At 47.5% G+C, this 25,043-nt stretch overlaps 1 protein-coding gene across 2 annotated transcripts in view; it reads left to right on the forward strand.

The window, feature by feature from the left end:
- Window positions 1–715: 715 nt before the first annotated feature.
- The window catches only part of LOC309621703 (uncharacterized protein), a 57,617-nt gene continuing 33,289 nt past the window's right edge, over window positions 716–25,043 (forward strand). Inside the window, exons 1-2 of one of the 2 annotated variants that reach the window (XR_014240194.1) lie at window positions 716–1,000; window positions 7,868–8,005. Coding sequence is in view for 1 of the 2 variants with exons in the window: in XM_082409073.1 (XP_082265199.1) it covers window positions 13,601–13,613 (13 nt within the window). In the remaining variant the exon portion in view is untranslated. Of the gene's footprint in view, window positions 1,001–7,867; window positions 8,006–13,585; window positions 13,614–25,043 lie in introns of those variants that run through there. The other variant, XM_082409073.1, reaches the window with a different exon arrangement.

Raw genomic sequence — 25,043 nt, forward strand, 5'->3', positions numbered from 1 at the left:
GAGCGCCGCCGCCGCCGCCGCGAACTGGGAGCTCGATTGGCGCTGCCCTGCGGGGGAGGAGCGCCGCCGCCGCCGCCGCCGCCGCCGCCGCCGCCGCCACGAGCTGGGAGCTCGATTGGCGCTGCCTGCGGGGGAGGAGCGCCGCCGCCGCGAGCTGGGAGCTCGATTGGCGCTGCCTGCGTGGGAGGAGCGCCGCCGCCGTCGCCGCCACGAGCTGGGAGCTCGGTTGGCGCTGCCTGCGGGGGAGGAGCGCCGCCGCCGCCGCCGCGAGCTGGGAGCTCGACTGGCGCTCCCTGCGGGGGAGGAGCGCCGCCGTCGCCGCCGCGAGCCGGGAGCTCGATTGTCGCTGCCTGCGGGGGAGGAGCGCCGCCGCCGCGAGCTGGGAGCTCGCTTGGCACTGCCTGCGGGGGAGGAGCGCCGCCGCCGCCGCCGCCGCCGCCGCCGCGAGCTGGATTGGCGCTGCTTGCGGGGGAGGAGCGCCGCCGCCGCCGCCGCCGCGAGCTGGGAGCTCGATTGGCGCTGCCTGCGGGGGAGGAGCGCCGCCGCGGCCGCGAGCTGGGAGCTCGATTGGCGCTGCCTGCGGGGGAGGAGCGCCGCCGCCGTCGCCGCCGCGAGCTGGGAGCTCGATTGGCGCTCCCTGCGTGGGAGGAGCGCCGCCGCCGTCGCCGCCGCGAGCTGGGAGCTCGATTGGCGCTGCCTGCGTGGGAGGAGCGCCGCCGCCGTCGCCGCCGCGAGCTGGGAGCTCGATTGGCGCTGCCTGCGTGGGAGGAGCGCCGCCGCCGCCGCCGCCCCCGCCGTCGCAGTCGTCGTGAGTGAAGAAGCGCCTCGGTGACGCCTGGTGAGGGCCCTCGCCGACGCCTGGGCTTACCTGCCGCCCGGCCAGCTCCGCTCGTTTCCCGTCCCCCGCGGCCCGGCGCGGGGCAGGCCTGCCAGGGCCATGGAGGACGAGGTGGTCCGCATTGCCAAGAAGATGGACAAGATGGTGCAGAAGAAAAACGCGGTGAGCGCGGCGGGCGGCGCGGGCCGGAGGGAGGCCGGGCGGCGGGCGGGGGCCAGTCGGCCTGAGGGGGCTCCCGGCCCGCGGTGAGCGCGGCGGGTGCTGCGAGACGGCGGCGAGGCCCGCGCTCTGGGGAGGGGTTCCTGGGGAGGGGGGAGCTTCGTGTCCCGCGGCCGCGTCCCGGGCAGGGGTTCTGGGGGGCGTCCTGTCCCGCAGCTGCGTCCCGGGCAGGGGTCTGGGGGGCGTCCTGTCCCGCAGCTGCGTCCCGGGCAGGGGTTCTGGGGGGCGTCCTGTCCCGCGGCCGCGTCCCGGGGAGGGGGTCCTGGGGGGGTCCCGGGGAGGGCGTCCGGTCCCGCGGCCACCGGCGCTGGGATCCGCCCTGGGCGCCCGAGGCCCCTCGTGATTAGCGCAGCCCGGTAAACTCTATGGAGGCATCCTCCTCATTATTTTAAACGTGACGGTGGTAAAGCCTCGCTGGTTTAGCTGAAGAGTGCAGAGAGCCCTCCCTGTTTGAAAGAATTGGTTCTCTTTCCCGGGCTCATTGGCCAGCAGCGAGAAAACAACATCAAACAGAGGTTTGTGATCAGTTTTAGACATGAAACTGTTCAAGCAAAACGTGAATTTCCTGGATCTTATTTTTGAGGAAGGCTGAACATTCCCTTGATTGTCTCAACTCCCCTGCATGTTTGCTTAGCAATTAAAAAAGGTGAACTACGCCAGTGTACTTGGCAAGTTGCTAAACTTTTTGGAAAAAGTGGATCTTGTTAGGCCGCGGAGTGCGGGGAGCTGTGTTTAAGGCATTGCCGCCGACGAGGCTGTGCTGCCGGCTGGATTTGGACACATGTCGTTGCTGGTCCTCTCAGTGGTTTACAGTTGCTACCGGTGGCGTTTTCTGTCACTGATAACGTGTGCACGTGAACGTGGTCTCTTGCGGTTTGTATGAGGTGCTCCAGTTTCTGCATTTCTTTCCACCTGTGTGGGCCACTCTCAGTCCCTTGCTTCCGAGTCGTCTGTATTTTCAGCTAAACTTCTGAAATTCTAAGTCCAACGAATGTGAAGGAGAGAAGGGCTGCTCTGATTTGCACAGCACTTTGGAGTTACAAAGCGTTTGTGCAGAATTCTTTGGGGACTCACGACAGCTGTGTTGCATTCATTTTACAGAATAAGAAACTGAGTCAGACCAAGCAGTTCACCTCCTTAAATGAAGTGTGCGTTGTGGATTAAGCCAGGACCCGAGTTTTCTGCTGGGCAGCATGCAGAAGTAGTGTTAAACACCGAATTCTTAAGACTTCAGACTTGGTGTGCGCCTCTTTTCCTTTAACAGGTGCATTGCCCGGCGTGTAATTTCATACCCTGTTCATCTGTCTTTGCAATTTTGGCTTTTTAAAGGATTTCCTGTTTGTTTTCTGTTGCAGACGTTGCCGGTGCCATTTATTTTTTCTGTTGATACAGGCCTTTCATTCCTCACTGCAAGTGATGAGTTCTGTATATTTGATTGGCTGAACGTTTCTGTTATTCTGTTTAAACTGGCAAGTTTTTTTTCTTTGCCTAGAGAACCCTAGACTCCCCTAGTAGAAGCTGGCTCCTAGGGAAAAAGGCCGTTTCTTGGGTAATTTTTTTCTCGAACTCAGGCTATAAAATGTGTACCTTTTAATCATCTAGTGCACTAGGTGTTTTTGTTTGTTTCCTTTCCTTGAAATAGACGTTTCCTAGAAATGAGGAATTCCTTAGTGAGCAAGTATGGAGAAGACCAGTTTGTATTTATCTGCAGTTCTCAAATTATAAACACATAATGCGTCAGCAGGAGAATGAGGATAAGCTCCACAGATGATCCTCAAGTCTCACTTTTCTTTTCAAATCTTATATTTCTAGTAGTACAGAACTTTACCAATATAAAAACTTGCCCCCCCCCCCCCCAAAAAAAAGAACACAACTGCAGGAAAGAACAAAGAGCACTTAAAGTGTGTGTGTGTCTAATATATACATGTACATATACCCAGGTACATACACCTTTATATTTATATGTTATTTTGTAAATAAGTGACAATAATAATGTCTTGTGGAGATGTAGAACAGAAGTATACAACGAAAGCACAAACAGCAGGAGGGGCAAATGGAGTTAAACTGTTCAACCTCCATGGGATGGTTCCATGGAGGAGGCAGAGAGGGGGATGGGATCCTCGAAGAGCTGCTGAAGACCTTGCATTTTTTGCAGATCTCTTTAGAATGCTACTTGCATATTGTGCTCTCACTGAATGCACCTGGCTGAGCTATGGCACATTAGCACGGTAAACATTTGTCAGATTTGCCCTAGTCAGAAAATTTTCTATACCTGCCATCCTGCTTGGCACTTAAAAAAAAATTTTTTTTTTTTAAGCTCTCTATGATATAGGGATGATGGGTGAAGAAGGTAGGCTGCAGGGTAATATGTAGTATGTATGATCCCATTTTGATGCAGTAAACAGAAAGTATTAAATGCATGCCTGTTTGTATGAGCAGTGAGTTTGCATGGTTATCTCAAGAGGGAGGGAATGGGACGGGTAGAGAAAGAGACTGACCACAGACTATTGTTTTACTTGTTACAAGAGGCATGTGTTGCCTTCATTTCTGATTAAACTTTTTGTGTCCAGATTATTGTAGGTTTACATGCAGTTGTAAGAAATAATAGTGCGATAGCTCCTGTGTGTCCTTTACCCAGTTTTCCCCAATGGTAACATCTTACAGAATCATAGTATACTGTCACAACCTGGGTATTGCCATTGACACAGTCAAGATAGAGAACATTTCCATCCCACAGGATCTCTCCTGATGCCATTTTATAGCCACTGCTGCTCCCCCACTCCCCACCAAATCATAATGATCTGATAGTGCAGTGGATAAAGTTGCAATAAAGTTTTTGTGCAGATGATCAAGGGAAAATACCCCCTGGGGAAGATGGCCCGTCTCCCACTCCCCCGGCCCTATCTGTCCCTGGCAACCTGTCATTTCAAGAATGTTATGTGGGACTTCCCTGGTGGCGCAGCGGTTAAGAATCTGCCTGCCATTGCAGGGGACATGGGTTTGATCCCTTGTCCGGGAAGATCCCACATGCCGCGGAGCAACTAAGCCCATGCCACAACGACTGAGCCTGCGCTTTAGAGCCCGGGAGCCACAACTACTGAGCCCACGTGCCACAACTACTGAAGCCCGCGTGCCTAGAGCCCGTGCTCTGCAACAAGAGAAGCCACCGCAGCGAGAAGCCCGCACACTGCAACAAAGAGTAGCCCCCGCTCGCCGCAACTAGAGAAAGCCCACACGCAGCAACGAAGACCCAACGCAGCCAAAAATAAAATAAATTAACTAATTAATTAAAAAAAAAGAATGTTATGTGAATAAAATCATATAGTGTGTAACCTTTTTTTTTTTTTAAGTAAAAAAAATTTTTTTTTGGCTGCGCTGCCGGTTGTGCGATCTTAGTTCCCCGACCAAGGATTGAACCCAGCCCAGGTAGTGAAAGTGCTGAGTGCTAAACACTGGACCGCCAGGGAATTCCCAGTATGCAACCTTTTGGATTGGCCTTTTTCAATCAGTGTAATTCCCTGGAGAGTCATCCAAATTGCATGAATCAACAGTGCTCCTCTTTTTTAAAAAAAATATTTATTTATTTATTTGGCTGTGCGGGTCTTTAGTTGCAGCATGCGGGATCTAGTTCCCTGACCAGGGATGGAACCTGGGCCCCCTGCATTGAGAGTGCAGAGTCTTAACCGCTGGAACACCAGAGAGGTCCCAGTGCCGCTTTCTTTTTAATTGCTGAGTAGTATTCCATGGTTTGGCTGTACTTCAGTTTGTTTAATCACTTGCCCATTGAAGAACATCTGAGTTTTTTTCCCATTTCCTGACTATTACTGATAGAGATGCTGTGGACATTTGTGTACCTTTTTTTGTGCGAACATGCGTTCTCTGGGATAAATGCCGTAGGGTATGTGTTGCTTTTTTTGTTTTTTTTCCGGCTACGCTGTGCCACATGTGGGATCTTGGTTCCCCAATCAGGGATCGAGCCCGTGCCCCCTGCATTGGGAGCTTGGAGTCTTAACCACTGGACTGCCAGGGAAATTCCTGTATTGCTCCCCCCGCCCCACTTGATTGATTGATTGGTTGATTGGCTGTATTGGGTCTTAGTTGCGGCACGCGGGACCTTCGTTAAGGCATGTGGGATCTTTATTGTCGTTGCGGCGCACGGGCTCTTCGTTGCAGCATGAGAGCTTCTCTCTAGTTGTGGCGTGCGGGTTTTCTCTCTCTAGTTGTGGCACGTGGGCTCTGTAGTTGTGGCGTGCAGGCTCCAGAGCGCGTGGGCTCTGTAGTTTGCTGCACGTGGGCTACCTCATTGAGGTGTGCGAGCTCAGTAGTTTGGTGCGAGGGCTTAGTTGCCCCGCGGCATGTGGGATCTTAGTTCCCCGACCGGGAATCGAACCCGCGTCCCCTGCATTGCAGGACGGATTCTTTACCACTGAACCACCAGGGAAGTCCCTGTATTGCTTTTTTAAATTCAAAAAAAAAAAAAAGGAAAAGCAATTAGAGGTGAAACAACTAATTATATGATGGCCTTTCAAAGTACATATTCAAACCCTACATTCTTGGTGTACATAAGTTATTTATGTTGATTTGTGGTGTTTAGCTCTAGCAACAAGGCAATAATAATAACGCTGTAGTTTTCCTTGTTTCTTTCAACTGATGATCTGTGTATTTATTACAAATATTAATTAACACTCACAAGCTACCAGGAGGCAAGTAATGGTTAGCGCTGGTGTGGTTAACTCCTTTATAGATAGGGAGGTTGAGGCATGGGTATTGTGGAATTTGCCATGTTGAGGCATGGGTATTGTGGAATTTGCCTAAGGTTATATAGCACTGTGTTCTGACTCAGATTCATTCAGATTTATTCCTTCCCTTTCTGTCTCCTGAATTAACGCTTTGTAATTTTGACCTAGGTGTGAGGACACGAAAAGGGTTTTTTTCTGTATCTGAGGTTTAGTGCTTGTTTTATAGAAGCAATATAGTATAGTGGTTAGAGTAGGCACTTTAGCATCTGAGTTTTGTTTTTTTCTTAAGTCTTTAATGAATTTGTTACAATATTGCTTCTGTTTTATGTTTTGCACATGCCGGAAAGGTAATAGGCCTTGGCCCCTGGGCCTGGGCTTCGTCTCTTGTGCTGTCTCCTGTCCCTGTTGCCCCCGCGCGCTGGCCCGTCCGCGCTGTGCCAGGGGGTATTGGCCGTCTCGCGGCTCAGTTCACAGTAGCTGAAAGGGACTGTGTGTGATGGTCTCATTTCTGCCCATCGTTTTCAAAGGGAGGCTCTGGCCATTGCTCCTCGGGTAAAATGCAGAGGGAGTGCTTTTTAAGATGGGACTGTCAGTGTTGGGGACACTCCTTAATTACCAAAACGGAATCCCCTTCAGTTCCTCCAGCTGTGTTGTTTTGGCACAGAAGATGTGAGTAATAGGAACTGGAGCTAAGTTGGAGTGAAAAAACGCACCGGTCCCGCCGAATTTTCCATCGAAACAGTTGATTTGTGTTGTCTGTAGGAATTCTAAAGGGCGTACCGTTGCTTCCTAACCGGAGTCATTTGAGAGATCTACCTCTGTACGTTCAAATGATTAATTTTGAGACTTTGCTCATGTGTGCAGTAAACCCTTTAATTCCCTAAGACCTTCCTTTCCTCCATCTCCTACCCCATTAAGCCCGCTTCAGTTCATCTCCTGAATTTCTTTGGAATCTGTCAGCTCTCCCTCAACACCCTAATACTGAACTTGCCTGTGTGTTGCGATTAGGTCCTAACTAGTGTCCATATATCTTGTTTCCTTCCAATCCATTCTTCACACAAAAAACCTTCAAGGCAAGTTGGAACATTGCTCATAAACATCGCTCACAAACATTGTTTTGAGAATAGAAAACACAGTGTTTGTTGGCCTTTAAGACTCTGCGTGGTCTAGAATCCTCTCTGCTTCTCTAGCCCCATCTTGTGCCACTTGTGCCCTCACTTTCTATGCTTCAGATACACTGAATTAACCTTAGTTCTCACTCATCTGACAGAAGTCAGTTCAGATATTATTTTTCACTGTGATCCCTAGCATTAAGCAAGTTGATTATCACGTTTTGTATGAGGACTAAAACTAAACTGGGAAGTGGAAGAATTGAGTTTCAACTGTTTCAGTCAACACGCATGTATTAATGATACCTACATATTGAACACCGGGCTAGGTTTCATGAGGGATACAGAAGTTCTGGCCATCTCTGGTTTTGGATATCCCTTATTTGTTGAGACCTTTGCGTTGTTTGGTTGCCTTTTGTCTGTTTTCAAGATGGGAAAACAGGAACGAGGGAAGTATAGGTTATTACTAGGTGGGGTTGAACAAGTGGAGCAGCAAACTGCAAGGCAGAAAGAAGAGGGACGTACTATAGAGGGATATGATTTCCATTCTCAAGGCGCCTGCATCCTGTGCAGGGAGACAGCCTAACATAAAATGTGCCTAACAAAAAATATATTGACTTCTTACTAAAAGTCTGCAGTTCATATAACCAAGGGGTTTATAACTTCTCCTTTAAAAGTGATATTCCTGGGACTTCCCTGGTGGTCCAGTGGTGAAGACTCTGCGCTTCCAATGCAGCAGGCGTGGGTTCAATTCCTGGTTGGGGAGCTAAGATCCCACATGCTGCGCAGCCAAAGAAATTTTTTTCAAAAGTTATACTCCTGTATTATTGAATTTAGTGGTTTAGATTTTGTTTTAATGTTAAGAAGATTTCAGTTTATTTACCAGGAACAAACAAAACATAATGTAAAAATAGTTTCCCAGAAACGATTTCCATCATTCTCTTCTTCCCTTTCTCCCGCAGACTGGTGTTTCATCTTTACAAGCTCTCTGTCTTTCCATAGGAAAGCTGTCTGGCTTGGAGGTTGCAATCCCAGGGAATTTTTCATCAGCGGGGAAGTCTCCATCACTACAGAGGGATCAAGGGAGAAGTCAGTCCCTGGTAAGTGAGATGCTCCCCCTAAACACCAACACAGCAGTCGTGTACCTTTTAAGGGGTTCAAGGGCAAGATGGGCTAGGCATTTCTACTAACTCTTCTTAAGGACCATGGACAGTGCCGTAAGCTACGAGGTAAGCGGTGACTGTTGTAATTCTTACTGGTGATCATTTCCTGTCACTGATTCTCGGCTTTCTTTGTATTTCATAGGACTGTTGTCAGTCCAATAGAAAATGAGTCTTATTTTTAAAAAACTGAAATGTTTTACAAAGCCTAGCATTCTCATATAGAGTCCTTTCAATTCTCCCCACTTTCCCAAGAGGCTATGAACGCTTCACACCATGAACTAGGAGAGGGGGTAGAGCCCTTTCTGATGAAATACATCAACAAAGACAGAGTCTTAGCCTGCTTGCTCTCTGGACAGGATCTCGGACTACAAGGTCTTCAATCCTGGTATAAATGAAGGAAGTGAGGACAGTTCAACTGGCACTCTCATAACAAGAGTTGTGAAACACCTTCCAAAGAGACTATAGCAGTAGATGAGGGAAGGGAGTGCTACAGTGTGGTAGTACAGGGGGAATGATCGGCTACAGCAGTGAAAAATGTGGTACCTATTGGTGTGCTCTCGGGGTTCTTGTACATGTAGCATAGATGACCTTTACAGTGGCCCTCTCACCTTCCCACCTGCATTAGGTGTTCTTTTTTTTTTAAATTTATGTTTATTTATTTATTTATTGTTTGAACTTATTTATTCTATGTGTTTATTTTTTTGGCTGCACTGGGTCTTCATTGCTGTGCACGGGCTTTCTCTAGTTGGCGGCTAGCGGGGGCTACTCTTGGTTGCGGTGTGCGGGCGTCTCATCGCGGTGGCGTCTATTGTTGCGGAGCATGCGCTCTAGGCGCGTGGGCTTCGGTAGTTGCGGCTCACGGGCTCTAGAATGCAGGCTCAGTAGTTGTGGCACATGGGCTTAGTTGCTCCACGGCATGTGGGATCTTCGCAGACCAGGGCTCGAACCCGTGTCCCCCGCATTGCATTGGCAGGTGGATTCTTAACCACTGCGCCACCAGGGAAGCCCTATTCTGTATACTTTTAAAATATTTTTTAAAATTTTACTTCTGAGTCCACAGAGTTAAAAATCTTTTATTATTAAACCAAATAATATTTCTCTTTTAAAGGAGTCCTTTCTACCAAGTACCTGTATGTAAAGGTAAGACCGTGAACTGTGGGCTCTATGTAGACCGATCCATTTGATGTCAGAAGAGGTATAAAATACACTTTCACAGTTGGATTTCCTCTCCTGTGCTCTGCCACCAACATGAAAACAGCATACCCAGAGTAGCCTGGGTTTCAGTACAAGGCATGTGGAACAGACCCAAACCGTTTTTGCATCCTGATGCCAAACTCCAACTGACTCATAAGCCCATGAGTGAGGAAAGCAAATGTCTGTTGTTACGAAGCACTGAGATTTTCGAGGTTCTTATACAGTATCACGGTGGCAATAGGTAACTGACACATTAAAGGTGTTCTGTGTGATATTGATTAGACTATACATTTGGGGGGCATAATTTTATATCACAATAAAAATGTATAAGATATATAACCATCTCGGGTTTCCCTGATAGCGCAGTGGTTAAGAATCCGCCTGCCAATGCAGGGGACACGGGTGCCAGCCCTGGTCCGGGAAGATCCCCCATGCCGCGGAGCAACTAAGCCCATGTGCCACAACTACTGAGCCTGCGCTCTAGAGCCCGCGAGCCACAACTACTGAGCCCATGCACCGAAGCCCACGCGCCTAGAGCCCGTGCTCCACCACAAGAGAAGCCACCGCAATGAGAAGCCCGTGCACCGCAACGAAGAGTAGCCCCCGCTCGCCGCAACTAGAGAAAGGCTGCACGCAGCGATGAAGACCCAACACAGCCAAAAATAAAATAAATAAAAGTAAAAAAAAAAAAAAGAAAAGAAATATAACCATTTCAACATATAAATGTATTTATTCAAATTAAATTCAGTGCAATTTACATGTGGAACTAAGCAATTTTCTTTATACATTTAGGCATATTCCATTTATACCTACAGACAGATAAACTTTTTGCACAAGTAGGAAAACTTAAAATATATTTTGAATAGATTTGTACAAACTGTTGAATACTTTAAAATTAGTAATTGAAAGTTCCCACCCTCATTTGGAGGTAGAATGGGAACTTAACTTTCCAGTTACTGGTCTGAAAAAGAAAATAACTTGCTATAATTTTGAATGTTATATAGTATAAGCACTATAAAAATATCACTGTCATGATAGCATAGGAACACTCTAAATGTAGACCTTATGGTAGAAATTGCTAGCTGTTCACCAAAACTCATTTCTTCTTCATCCTGGAAAGCACAGCTAAACTATTCCTAGTCAGTGGAAAGTGATGTGGGCCACACCTAGGCCTAGCCCATAAAAGCCTCCCAACATGTGCTCCTCCATGCTTTTCGTCCCTTCCAGTTGACTATGATGATGAATCCAAGGTTCCATGTTTTAAAGAAAGCAGAGTCACAGTCAACCTGGGTCCCTGCTCAACGTTTCTTGAGCAAGAAATAGACTGGTATTGTGTTTGCTATCTGTTCACTGTATCATGCAAAACAATAGTAAAAGAAACAATGCCAAATAGTTATCTACCTCCCTAAAATTGAACCTCTATAGTTTTTATGTTTTCATGAACTACTTGCATTCTTATGACAAGTATTATGAGTTGAAAATACGTCAGCCACAAGTAGCATGAGTTTCACATAGGTTGTTAACTTCACTAGAAATTGAAGTAAAAACATAATAAATTATATTCTCTTCATAGCTATGTAAATAAAAGATGTTTTAATCATGTACAACCTAATGCTTAAAATTAAAATTAGGTTTTCTAACTAGAAAGACCCAATCAAGAAATTTCTTAGTTAATGACACACAAAAGTTGGTAATGTGACCTAAAATTCTCTTACCATCTGTGCCATGAAGAACAGTAATCTGTTGGACTGAAGATGATGAAGCAAACTTGACAGGAACTTTGCCCAACTTCTGTGTACTGAGGTCTGGAATATCATGTCCACGATCTTCAGCATTAACAAAAATCTCAGATGAAAACATGGTTTTTCCTGGACTCTCTGTTGTTATCTGAGTGACTGCATCAGATGATAATTTTCCAGAGAAGGGAGAAAACGGGGTCTTAATCTCCTTTGGTGATCTGAACAAAAAAGAGAAAGCACACAGCAGGTCATATCCTTGGCTTATCAAATACTGTAATTTCTTTCCAAATGTGGCTTCAATATTTTTTGGAGACACATCCAACTCAAATGGTTAAGTTATTTCTGCAGTACCCTGTGCTTTTTTACATACTTATTACAGGGTGATCATGCATGAGTTTACTTTTACTTATTTTAAAATCTACTTTTATTTTGGATTTAGAATGCTATTATATAAGGAAAGGGTACTTTTCAGTTGAAGTGGAAAGATATCCATTAAAAAATAATTACTGGAAGTCCACTATAAATTAGGGGACTATGCTAAACGCATAGAGTGTACAAAAATAAAAAAGAAACAGAGCCTTTCCTCAAAAAGTTTATATGTCAGTGGGGGAACCAGAGGTTTTTAAGGTTGTAATTATGTATATAGATTATAAAGAATCCATATTAAAACATAATGGAGTAAATAAATGAGTGTATAAATAAATAAATAATAGGAGGGAGGGAGAAGACAAATCTTGCCAACAGAAGAATTCCATATGTAGGTAACCTCCCCCCCGCCCCCCCCCGGCATCCATCTCCTCCCCAAGGAGGTGGAGGTGAAGCTTAATCTTCCCCTTAAGTCCAGTCCTGGGCTGGCCTTAATGATTGAATTCCAGAGACAGTATAAAATGGGAGAAAAAGTAACTTTACAGTGGAGAAACCAAGCAAACACCATGTTATGCAAGTGATGATGTTTCACATCACCAGTGATGTCACGGAGACACTACATACTCTCTGTTATGATGTGATGAGACGGTTACTTCGCTTCTGCGGTATTCTTTGTCAAAACCTATAACTCCAGTCGAATCATGAGAAAAACATCAGCCAAACCCAGACTGAGAACAATTCTACAAAATATCAGACAAATATTCCTCAAGACTGTCAAAATCATGAAAAACAAGGAAGGAATGAGGAACTGTCATAGACCAGAGAAGACTAAGGAGACATGACAACTAACTAAGTGGAATGTGATATACTGGATTGGGTCCTAGAACAGAAAAAGGTCATTAACAGGAAAACTGGTGAAATCCAAAAAAAGTCTTAAGTTTAGTTAATAGTAATGTATAAATGTTGGCTTTTTAATTTTGAAAAATATACTATGGTAGTATAAGATGTTAGCAATAGGAAAAACTGGGAGAGAGGTAAAGGGAACTCTGTTTGTATCTTTTCTGCAGATTTGAAATTATTTGAAAATGAAAAAGGTCATTTTTAAAAAATGGAGTAATACTGTATTGTATTATATCACAGAAGAAGAAGACCTTTTAAAAGGTCTTTTAAATCTCTACCCTCTATATACTATTCACTAATTAAAAGGACAATTATGAGAAAAGAAAATAGGCCCATCTCCCTTATGTATACAGAAGCAAAAATCATACACAAAATGTTAGACAATCAAATGTAGAGTGTGTGAGTGAGTGAATGTGTGTGTGTGTGTGTGTGTGTGTGTGTGTGTGTGTGTGTGTGAATTCCTACCAAGTTGTTTTACTCCAGAAATGCAAGGTGAGTTAACATTCAAATATCAATAAATGTCATGCACCACATCCATAAAATAAAGGAGAAAATGTATATGATCATATCAGTATAGTCAGATAAAGCATTTGATAAAATTCAATAATTATGTATGATTAAAAACTCATAGCAAAGGGAAACTACAAAAAACTTTAGAGCCACCATCCTATTTATAGTGAAATGTGGAGAACGTCCACTGTAAGATTAGGAACAAAATAAGAATGCCAACTCTTACCTTTTCTATTCAACCTATTAGTAAAAGTATTAAATGGCATTAGCAGTAAGGCAGGAAAAAGAAATCAGAAATATAAGGCTAAGAAAGGAAGAAATCATACTGTCACTTTCCATAGTTGATATAATTAAGGATACAGAAAATCCAAAACCATCTACAGATAACTTATTAGAATATCAGTTAGTTTTTAGAAGAGTTGCCAGATAAGAGACCAAACATTAAAAAATTCCACTAACATTTTTCTGTGTCTGAAAAGTTATAAAATTAAAAACTAAAAAATATGCCATCTACATTATCATCAAAACATCATATACCTAATAATAAGTGTAATAAAAAATGTAAGAACCCTATTAGAATAGAAAACTATTGATATATCATAGAGAGAAATTAAAGGTGATCTAAATAGGATTTCTGCTTTGAGGCAGGATGTATAGGCATACCTCACTTTATTGCACTTCACTTTATTGTACCTTGCAGATAATGCTTTTTTTTTTTTTTTTTTTTTTTTTTTTACAAATTGAAGGTTTGTGGCAACCCTGTGTCAAGCAGCTCTACTGGTGGTGCCATTTTTCCAACAGCATTTGCTCACTTCGTGTCTCTATGTCATGTTTTGGTAAGTCTCACAATATTTCAAACTTTTTCACTATTATACTTGTTACATGATCTGTGATCAGTGATCTTTGATGTTACTATTGCAAAAAGATTACAGCTTGCTGAAGGCTCAGATGATGGGTAGCATTCTTAAAGTCTACTTTCAAATTAAGATATGTACTTTTTTTAGACATAATGCTATTGCACACTTAATAGACTACAGTATAGCATAAACATAACTTGTACATGCACTGGGAAACCAAACAACTCGTGTGACTTGCTTTCTTATGATATTCTCCTTATTGTGGTGTCTGGGACCAAAGCCATATCTCCATAATAACATGCCTGCACTAGGTAGGCACAGGCCATCACTCCTGCTGCAACGAGCAAACAAACTTGAATAAAAGATCATCGAGCTAAGGAAGCAATCAAGAAACAATATCAACTAATATGCTAGAGAGGGACATTTAGAGATTTGGAGCAGGGGTTTGGTGTAGGGAGACATACTCCACTGGAAAAGAGAAATCACCATACCTTTTGATGAACTCATTTGCTGGCATGATGGAGTGAAATCTAGCAGAATGTCAAGCCGATTTCCCCCACAGGACATTTCCTTAGTGTCAGGGTGGTATAGGATGATGGGGGACTGAGCCAAGAAAGCAGAGTGAAATTTCCTGCACAGTCATGGCACTAACAAACCAAATCCCGCTAGATAAAGGGGCCTGTGACAATCATTAGGTCTCCTCTTCAAGACATTTGCCAGTTTTTGAACCTATATAAAGCAGGAAGCTAAATACCTAATGCCTGAGGGAGAGAACTTTCCAAAGTGAGGAATTAGAGACCTACCAGACTCACAGTAAAAACCCAGAAGTGCCATCCCCAAGAAGGGGGCTGAGTCAGAAAACGTGAAATCATCTGCAATGTTTCAGTGTTTATGAGACAAATTTTCACTGAGAAAGTGTAACGGCAACAAATACATAGCTGGTCTCTCCTTACATTTGCCATACTCTGAAGCTGTGAGAACTGAGAGCCTAAAGAGCTGAATTCAAACATCTGAAAGACTGAAGTCAATAACTGACTGTATTTATTGAAGAATCAAAGACCTGTCAGGCTCACAGCAAAAATCCAGGGAGGCCACAAATTAGGAAAAATCATAGGTAGGATGAGACAACTAAAGCTCCAACCCAGTTCTGACCTAGTAAAATTCCTGAAATGACTGAAATGATCAGCCACTCTGATTCACAGAGAAAAGGGTAAATCTTCTCTGGTGCAAAGTAATAGCATCTTCAGTCTCTATGAATTTTTTATTCACCACGTCCAGCACACAATCAAAAATTATGAAATTCCTGAAGCAGGAAAAAGTGACTAAAACTTAAGACAAAAAAAAAAAAAAAAAAAAAAAAAAAACCAAGAAAAATTGATTTAGAGGGAATTCAGATTCTGGAGTTAGCACAGAACTTTAAAATGACTATATTGAGAGTAAAAGATGGGGGTTAATAGATTAAAATATGGAGAATCTCAACAGAAAATTGGAATCAATTTTAAAAAATCAAATACAGATAAATGAAAAATAAGAAAACTGATCCCCAGCAGACCTTAGGGAATACTAGAAGAAATTTTTTTGGGCTGAAGTAAAATGGCCCAACATAGAACAGAGCTGGGCTCTCGGTCCCATATTGAACTCGACTTGGAAGAGGCGAGTCCGGTCTCAAAACGGAGGTAAAACCGCCGCCCGGTCGCCCCCAGCCCGACTCCGGCCGCCGCCGCCGCCGGGGGGAGGAGGGCCATGATCCAAAGGAACCAGAACAGTTGAGAAAACTGTTTATTGGTGGTCTGAGCTTTGAAACTACAGACGATAGCTTAAGAGAACATTTTGAGAAATGGGGCACACTTACAGATTGTGTGGTGATGAGAGACCCCCAGACAAACCGTTCCAGGGGCTTTGGTTTTGTGACTTACTCTTGGGTTGAAGAGGTGGATGCAGCAATGTGTGCTCGACCACACAAGGTTGATGGGCGTGTAGTGGAACCAAAGAGAGCTGTTTCTAGAGAGGATTCTGTAAAGCCTGGTGCCCGTCTAACAGTGAAGAAAATTTTTGTTGGTGGTATTAAAGAAGATACAGAAGAATGTAATTCGAGAGACTACTTTGAAAAGTATGGCAAGATTGAAACCATAGGAGTTATGGAAGACAGGCAGAGTGGAAAAAAGAGAGGATTTGCTTTTGTAACTTTTGATGATCATGATACAGTTGATAAAATTGTTGTTCAGAAATACCACACTATTAATGGGCATAATTGTAAGTGAAAAAGGCCCTTTCTAAACAAGAAATGCAATCTGCTGGATCACAGAGAGGTCGTGGAGGTGGATCTGGCAACTTTATGGGTCGTGGAGGAAACTTTGGAGGTGGTGGAGGTAACTTTGGCCGTGGTGGAAACTTTGGTGGAAGAGGAGGCTATGGTGGTGGAGGTGGTGGCAGCAGAGGTAGTTATGGAGGAGGTGATGGTGGATAAAACGGATTTGGAGGCGACGGTGGTAACGATGGTGGTGGTCCTGGTTACAGTAGTAGAGGAGGCTATGGTGGTGGTGGACCAGGATATGGAAACCAAGATGGTGGATATGGTGGCGGTGGTGGAGGATATGATGCTTACAATGAAGGAGGAAATTTTGGAGGTAACTATGGTGGTGGTGGTGGGAGCTATAATGATTTTGGAAATTATAGTGGACAACAGCAATCAAATTATGGACCCATGAAGGGGGGCAGTTTTGGTGGAAGAAGCTCGGGAAGTCCCTATGGTGGTGGTTATGGATCTGGTGGTGGAAGTGGTGGATATGGTAGCAGAAGGTTCTCAAAACTCAGAAGAAAAGGGCTACAGTTCTTAGCAGGAGAGAGAGCGAGGAGTTGTCAGGAAAGCTGCAGGTTACTTTGAGACAGTCGTCCCAAATGCATTAGAGGAACTGTAAAAACCTGCCGCAGAAGGAACGATGATCCATAGTCAGAAAAGTTACTGCAGCTTAAACAGGAAACCCTTCTTGTTCAGGACTGTCCTAGCCACAGTTTGCAAAAAGTGCAGCTATTGATTCATGCAACGGAGGGTCAATTAGATGTACATTCCTGAGGTCTTTTATCTGTTGTAGCTTTGTCTTTTTCTTTTCATTACATCAGGTATATTGCCCTGTAAATTGTGGTAGTGGTACCAGGAATAAAAAATTAAGGAATTTTAAACTTTTCAATATTTGTGTAGTTCAGTTTTTCTACATTTTAGTACAGAAACTTTAACAAAATGCAGTTTTGAAGGTGTTTCCTTGTGAGTTAACAAGTAAAGAAGATCATTGTTCATTAATATTTTGTATGAATTTTGCTAAAGTTAACTGTAAAGAAACACCTGCTGACTTGCAGTTTAAGGGGATCTATTCTCCCCATTTCCAAACCATGAAATGAATGGGCTCTGACATGTGGAGAGAATAGATATTTGTATGTTTGCAATGTGTGTTTTAGATAATAGAATTGGGTATTTAAATTAGCATATTTGTGAATTTAATAGCTTTAAGATTTACTTCAAATGAAAAATCTCAGAATTCAAAAAAAAAAAAACAAAAGAACAGAGCTGGGAGCGCGATTGGCGCTGCCTGCGGGGGAGGAGCGCCGCCGCCGCCGCGAGCTGGGAGCTCGATTGGCGCTCCCTGCGGGGGAGGAGCGCCGCCGCCGCCGCCGCCGCCGCGAGCTGGGAGCTCGACTGGCGCTCCCTGCGGGGGAGGAGCGCCGCCGTCGCCGCCGCGAGCCGGGAGCTCGATTGTCGCTGCCTGCGGGGGAGGAGCGCCGCCGCCGCGAGCTGGGAGCTCGCTTGGCACTGCCTGCGGGGGAGGAGCGCCGCCGCCGCCGCCGCCGCGAGCTGGATTGGCGCTGCCTGCGGGGGAGGAGCGCCGCCGCGGCCGCCGCCGCGAGCTGGGAGCTCGTTTGGCGCTGCCTGCGGGGGAGGAGCGCCGCCGCCGCCGCCGCCGCCGCGAGCTGGGAGCTCCATTGGCGCTGCCTGCGGGGGAGAAGCGCCGCCGCCGCCGCCGCCGCCGCCGCCGCCGCCGCCGCCGCCGCCGCGAGCTGGGAGCTCGACTGGCGCTCCCTGCGGGGGAGGAGCGCCGCCGCCGCCGCCGCCGCGAGCTGGGAGCTCGATTGGCGCTGCCTGTGGGGGAGGAGCGCCGCCGCCGTCGCCGCCGCGAGCTGGGAGCTCGCTTGGCGCTGCCTGCGGGGGAGGAGCGCCGCCGCCGCGAGCTGGGAGCTCGCTTGGCACTGCCTGCGGGGGAGGAGCGCCGCCGCCGCCGCCGCCGCCGCGAGCTGGATTGGCGCTGCCTGCGGGGGAGGAGCGCCGCCGCCGCCGCCGCCGCGAGCTGGGAGCTCGTTTGGCGCTGCCTGCGGGGGAGGAGCGCCGCCGCCGCCGCCGCGAACTGGGAGCTCGATTGGCGCTGCCCTGCGGGGGAGGAGCGCCGCCGCCGCCGCCGCCGCCGCCGCCGCCGCCGCCGCCGCCGCCGCCGCCGCCGCCACGAGCTGGGAGCTCGATTGGCGCTGCCTGCGGGGGAGGAGCGCCGCCGCCGCGAGCTGGGAGCTCGATTGGCGCTGCCTGCGTGGGAGGAGCGCCGCCGCCGTCGCCGCCACGAGCTGGGAGCTCGGTTGGCGCTGCCTGCGGGGGAGGAGCGCCGCCGCCGCCGCCGCGAGCTGGGAGCTCGACTGGCGCTCCCTGCGGGGGAGGAGCGCCGCCGTCGCCGCCGCGAGCCGGGAGCTCGATTGTCGCTGCCTGCGGGGGAGGAGCGCCGCCGCCGCGAGCTGGGAGCTCGCTTGGCACTGCCTGCGGGGGAGGAGCGCCGCCGCCGCCGCCGCCGCCGCCGCCGCGAGCTGGATTGGCGCTGCTTGCGGGGGAGGAGCGCCGCCGCCGCCGCCGCCGCGAGCTGGGAGCTCGATTGGCGCTGCCTGCGGGGGAGGAGCGCCGCCGCGGCCGCGAGCTGGGAGCTCGATTGGCGCTGCCTGCGGGGGAGGAGCGCCGCCGCCGTCGCCGCCGCGAGCTGGGAGCTCGATTGGCGCTCCCTGCGTGGGAGGAGCGCCGCCGCCGTCGCCGCCGCGAGCTGGGAGCTCGATTGGCGCTGCCTGCGTGGGAGGAGCGCCGCCGCCGTCGCCGCCGCGAGCTGGGAGCTCGATTGGCGCTGCCTGCGTGGGAGGAGCGCCGCCGCCGCCGCCGCCCCCGCCGTCGCAGTCGTCGTGAGTGAAGAAGCGCCTCGGTGACGCCTGGTGAGGGCCCTCGCCGACGCCTGGGCTTACCTGCCGCCCGGCCAGCTCCGCTCGTTTCCCGTCCCCCGCGGCCCGGCGCGGGGCAGGCCTGCCAGGGCCATGGAGGACGAGGTGGTCCGCATTGCCAAGAAGATGGACAAGATGGTGCAGAAGAAAAACGCGGTGAGCGCGGCGGGCGGCGCGGGCCGGAGGGAGGCCGGGCGGCGGGCGGGGGCCAGTCGGCCTGAGGGGGCTCCCGGCCCGCGGTGAGCGCGGCGGGTGCTGCGAGACGGCGGCGAGGCCCGCGCTCTGGGGAGGGGTTCCTGGGGAGGGGGGAGCTTCGTGTCCCGCGGCCGCGTCCCGGGCAGGGGTTCTGGGGGGCGTCCTGTCCCGCAGCTGCGTCCCGGGCAGGGGTCTGGGGGGCGTCCTGTCCCGCAGCTGCGTCCCGGGCAGGGGTTCTGGGGGGCGTCCTGTCCCGCGGCCGCGTCCCGGGGAGGGGGTCCTGGGGGGGTCCCGGGGAGGGCGTCCGGTCCCGCGGCCACCGGCGCTGGGATCCGCCCTGGGCGCCCGAGGCCCCTCGTGATTAGCGCAGCCCGGTAAACTCTATGGAGGCATCCTCCTCATTATTTTAAACGTGACGGTGGTAAAGCCTCGCTGGTTTAGCTGAAGAGTGCAGAGAGCCCTCCCTGTTTGAAAGAATTGGTTCTCTTTCCCGGGCTCATTGGCCAGCAGCGAGAAAACAACATCAAACAGAGGTTTGTGATCAGTTTTAGACATGAAACTGTTCAAGCAAAACGTGAATTTCCTGGATCTTATTTTTGAGGAAGGCTGAACATTCCCTTGATTGTCTCAACTCCCCTGCATGTTTGCTTAGCAATTAAAAAAGGTGAACTACGCCAGTGTACTTGGCAAGTTGCTAAACTTTTTGGAAAAAGTGGATCTTGTTAGGCCGCGGAGTGCGGGGAGCTGTGTTTAAGGCATTGCCGCCGACGAGGCTGTGCTGCCGGCTGGATTTGGACACATGTCGTTGCTGGTCCTCTCAGTGGTTTACAGTTGCTACCGGTGGCGTTTTCTGTCACTGATAACGTGTGCACGTGAACGTGGTCTCTTGCGGTTTGTATGAGGTGCTCCAGTTTCTGCATTTCTTTCCACCTGTGTGGGCCACTCTCAGTCCCTTGCTTCCGAGTCGTCTGTATTTTCAGCTAAACTTCTGAAATTCTAAGTCCAACGAATGTGAAGGAGAGAAGGGCTGCTCTGATTTGCACAGCACTTTGGAGTTACAAAGCGTTTGTGCAGAATTCTTTGGGGACTCACGACAGCTGTGTTGCATTCATTTTACAGAATAAGAAACTGAGTCAGACCAAGCAGTTCACCTCCTTAAATGAAGTGTGCGTTGTGGATTAAGCCAGGACCCGAGTTTTCTGCTGGGCAGCATGCAGAAGTAGTGTTAAACACCGAATTCTTAAGACTTCAGACTTGGTGTGCGCCTCTTTTCCTTTAACAGGTGCATTGCCCGGCGTGTAATTTCATACCCTGTTCATCTGTCTTTGCAATTTTGGCTTTTTAAAGGATTTCCTGTTTGTTTTCTGTTGCAGACGTTGCCGGTGCCATTTATTTTTTCTGTTGATACAGGCCTTTCATTCCTCACTGCAAGTGATGAGTTCTGTATATTTGATTGGCTGAACGTTTCTGTTATTCTGTTTAAACTGGCAAGTTTTTTTTCTTTGCCTAGAGAACCCTAGACTCCCCTAGTAGAAGCTGGCTCCTAGGGAAAAAGGCCGTTTCTTGGGTAATTTTTTTCTCGAACTCAGGCTATAAAATGTGTACCTTTTAATCATCTAGTGCACTAGGTGTTTTTGTTTGTTTCCTTTCCTTGAAATAGACGTTTCCTAGAAATGAGGAATTCCTTAGTGAGCAAGTATGGAGAAGACCAGTTTGTATTTATCTGCAGTTCTCAAATTATAAACACATAATGCGTCAGCAGGAGAATGAGGATAAGCTCCACAGACGATCCTCAAGTCTCACTTTTCTTTTCAAATCTTATATTTCTAGTAGTACAGAACTTTACCAATATAAAAACTTGCCCCCCCCCCCCCCAAAAAAAAGAACACAACTGCAGGAAAGAACAAAGAGCACTTAAAGTGTGTGTGTGTCTAATATATACATGTACATATACCCAGGTACATACACCTTTATATTTATATGTTATTTTGTAAATAAGTGACAATAATAATGTCTTGTGGAGATGTAGAACAGAAGTATACAACGAAAGCACAAACAGCAGGAGGGGCAAATGGAGTTAAACTGTTCAACCTCCATGGGATGGTTCCATGGAGGAGGCAGAGAGGGGGATGGGATCCTCGAAGAGCTGCTGAAGACCTTGCATTTTTTGCAGATCTCTTTAGAATGCTACTTGCATATTGTGCTCTCACTGAATGCACCTGGCTGAGCTATGGCACATTAGCACGGTAAACATTTGTCAGATTTGCCCTAGTCAGAAAATTTTCTATACCTGCCATCCTGCTTGGCACTTAAAAAAAAATTTTTTTTTTTTAAGCTCTCTATGATATAGGGATGATGGGTGAAGAAGGTAGGCTGCAGGGTAATATGTAGTATGTATGATCCCATTTTGATGCAGTAAACAGAAAGTATTAAATGCATGCCTGTTTGTATGAGCAGTGAGTTTGCATGGTTATCTCAAGAGGGAGGGAATGGGACGGGTAGAGAAAGAGACTGACCACAGACTATTGTTTTACTTGTTACAAGAGGCATGTGTTGCCTTCATTTCTGATTAAACTTTTTGTGTCCAGATTATTGTAGGTTTACATGCAGTTGTAAGAAATAATAGTGCGATAGCTCCTGTGTGTCCTTTACCCAGTTTTCCCCAATGGTAACATCTTACAGAATCATAGTATACTGTCACAACCTGGGTATTGCCATTGACACAGTCAAGATAGAGAACATTTCCATCCCACAGGATCTCTCCTGATGCCATTTTATAGCCACTGCTGCTCCCCCACTCCCCACCAAATCATAATGATCTGATAGTGCAGTGGATAAAGTTGCAATAAAGTTTTTGTGCAGATGATCAAGGGAAAATACCCCCTGGGGAAGATGGCCCGTCTCCCACTCCCCCGGCCCTATCTGTCCCTGGCAACCTGTCATTTCAAGAATGTTATGTGGGACTTCCCTGGTGGCGCAGCGGTTAAGAATCTGCCTGCCATTGCAGGGGACATGGGTTTGATCCCTTGTCCGGGAAGATCCCACATGCCGCGGAGCAACTAAGCCCATGCCACAACGACTGAGCCTGCGCTTTAGAGCCCGGGAGCCACAACTACTGAGCCCACGTGCCACAACTACTGAAGCCCGCGTGCCTAGAGCCCGTGCTCTGCAACAAGAGAAGCCACCGCAGCGAGAAGCCCGCACACTGCAACAAAGAGTAGCCCCCGCTCGCCGCAACTAGAGAAAGCCCACACGCAGCAACGAAGACCCAACGCAGCCAAAAATAAAATAAATTAACTAATTAATTAAAAAAAAAGAATGTTATGTGAATAAAATCATATAGTGTGTAACCTTTTTTTTTTTTTAAGTAAAAAAAATTTTTTTTTGGCTGCGCTGCCGGTTGTGCGATCTTAGTTCCCCGACCAAGGATTGAACCCAGCCCAGGTAGTGAAAGTGCTGAGTGCTAAACACTGGACCGCCAGGGAATTCCCAGTATGCAACCTTTTGGATTGGCCTTTTTCAATCAGTGTAATTCCCTGGAGAGTCATCCAAATTGCATGAATCAACAGTGCTCCTCTTTTTTAAAAAAAATATTTATTTATTTATTTGGCTGTGCGGGTCTTTAGTTGCAGCATGCGGGATCTAGTTCCCTGACCAGGGATGGAACCTGGGCCCCCTGCATTGAGAGTGCAGAGTCTTAACCGCTGGAACACCAGAGAGGTCCCAGTGCCGCTTTCTTTTTAATTGCTGAGTAGTATTCCATGGTTTGGCTGTACTTCAGTTTGTTTAATCACTTGCCCATTGAAGAACATCTGAGTTTTTTTCCCATTTCCTGACTATTACTGATAGAGATGCTGTGGACATTTGTGTACCTTTTTTTGTGCGAACATGCGTTCTCTGGGATAAATGCCGTAGGGTATGTGTTGCTTTTTTTGTTTTTTTTCCGGCTACGCTGTGCCACATGTGGGATCTTGGTTCCCCAATCAGGGATCGAGCCCGTGCCCCCTGCATTGGGAGCTTGGAGTCTTAACCACTGGACTGCCAGGGAAATTCCTGTATTGCTCCCCCCGCCCCACTTGATTGATTGATTGGTTGATTGGCTGTATTGGGTCTTAGTTGCGGCACGCGGGACCTTCGTTAAGGCATGTGGGATCTTTATTGTCGTTGCGGCGCACGGGCTCTTCGTTGCAGCATGAGAGCTTCTCTCTAGTTGTGGCGTGCGGGTTTTCTCTCTCTAGTTGTGGCACGTGGGCTCTGTAGTTGTGGCGTGCAGGCTCCAGAGCGCGTGGGCTCTGTAGTTTGCTGCACGTGGGCTACCTCATTGAGGTGTGCGAGCTCAGTAGTTTGGTGCGAGGGCTTAGTTGCCCCGCGGCATGTGGGATCTTAGTTCCCCGACCGGGAATCGAACCCGCGTCCCCTGCATTGCAGGACGGATTCTTTACCACTGAACCACCAGGGAAGTCCCTGTATTGCTTTTTTAAATTAAAAAAAAAAAAAAAGGAAAAGCAATTAGAGGTGAAACAACTAATTATATGATGGCCTTTCAAAGTACATATTCAAACCCTACATTCTTGGTGTACATAAGTTATTTATGTTGATTTGTGGTGTTTAGCTCTAGCAACAAGGCAATAATAATAACGCTGTAGTTTTCCTTGTTTCTTTCAACTGATGATCTGTGTATTTATTACAAATATTAATTAACACTCACAAGCTACCAGGAGGCAAGTAATGGTTAGCGCTGGTGTGGTTAACTCCTTTATAGATAGGGAGGTTGAGGCATGGGTATTGTGGAATTTGCCATGTTGAGGCATGGGTATTGTGGAATTTGCCTAAGGTTATATAGCACTGTGTTCTGACTCAGATTCATTCAGATTTATTCCTTCCCTTTCTGTCTCCTGAATTAACGCTTTGTAATTTTGACCTAGGTGTGAGGACACGAAAAGGGTTTTTTTCTGTATCTGAGGTTTAGTGCTTGTTTTATAGAAGCAATATAGTATAGTGGTTAGAGTAGGCACTTTAGCATCTGAGTTTTGTTTTTTTCTTAAGTCTTTAATGAATTTGTTACAATATTGCTTCTGTTTTATGTTTTGCACATGCCGGAAAGGTAATAGGCCTTGGCCCCTGGGCCTGGGCTTCGTCTCTTGTGCTGTCTCCTGTCCCTGTTGCCCCCGCGCGCTGGCCCGTCCGCGCTGTGCCAGGGGGTATTGGTCGTCTCGCGGCTCAGTTCACAGTAGCTGAAAGGGACTGTGTGTGATGGTCTCATTTCTGCCCATCGTTTTCAAAGGGAGGCTCTGGCCATTGCTCCTCGGGTAAAATGCAGAGGGAGTGCTTTTTAAGATGGGACTGTCAGTGTTGGGGACACTCCTTAATTACCAAAACGGAATCCCCTTCAGTTCCTCCAGCTGTGTTGTTTTGGCACAGAAGATGTGAGTAATAGGAACTGGAGCTAAGTTGGAGTGAAAAAACGCACCGGTCCCGCCGAATTTTCCATCGAAACAGTTGATTTGTGTTGTCTCTAGGAATTCTAAAGGGCGTACCGTTGCTTCCTAACCGGAGTCATTTGAGAGATCTACCTCTGTACGTTCAAATGATTAATTTTGAGACTTTGCTCATGTGTGCAGTAAACCCTTTAATTCCCTAAGACCTTCCTTTCCTCCATCTCCTACCCCATTAAGCCCGCTTCAGTTCATCTCCTGAATTTCTTTGGAATCTGTCAGCTCTCCCTCAACACCCTAATACTGAACTTGCCTGTGTGTTGTGATTAGGTCCTAACTAGTGTCCATATATCTTGTTTCCTTCCAATCCATTCTTCACACAAAAAACCTTCAAGGCAAGTTGGAACATTGCTCATAAACATCGCTCACAAACATTGTTTTGAGAATAGAAAACACAGTGTTTGTTGGCCTTTAAGACTCTGCGTGGTCTAGAATCCTCTCTGCTTCTCTAGCCCCATCTTGTGCCACTTGTGCCCTCACTTTC

This window comes from Balaenoptera borealis, assembly GCF_965194805.1.
Source record: "Balaenoptera borealis genome assembly, contig: HAP1_SCAFFOLD_905, whole genome shotgun sequence".
Lineage (NCBI taxonomy): Eukaryota > Metazoa > Chordata > Mammalia > Artiodactyla > Balaenopteridae > Balaenoptera > Balaenoptera borealis.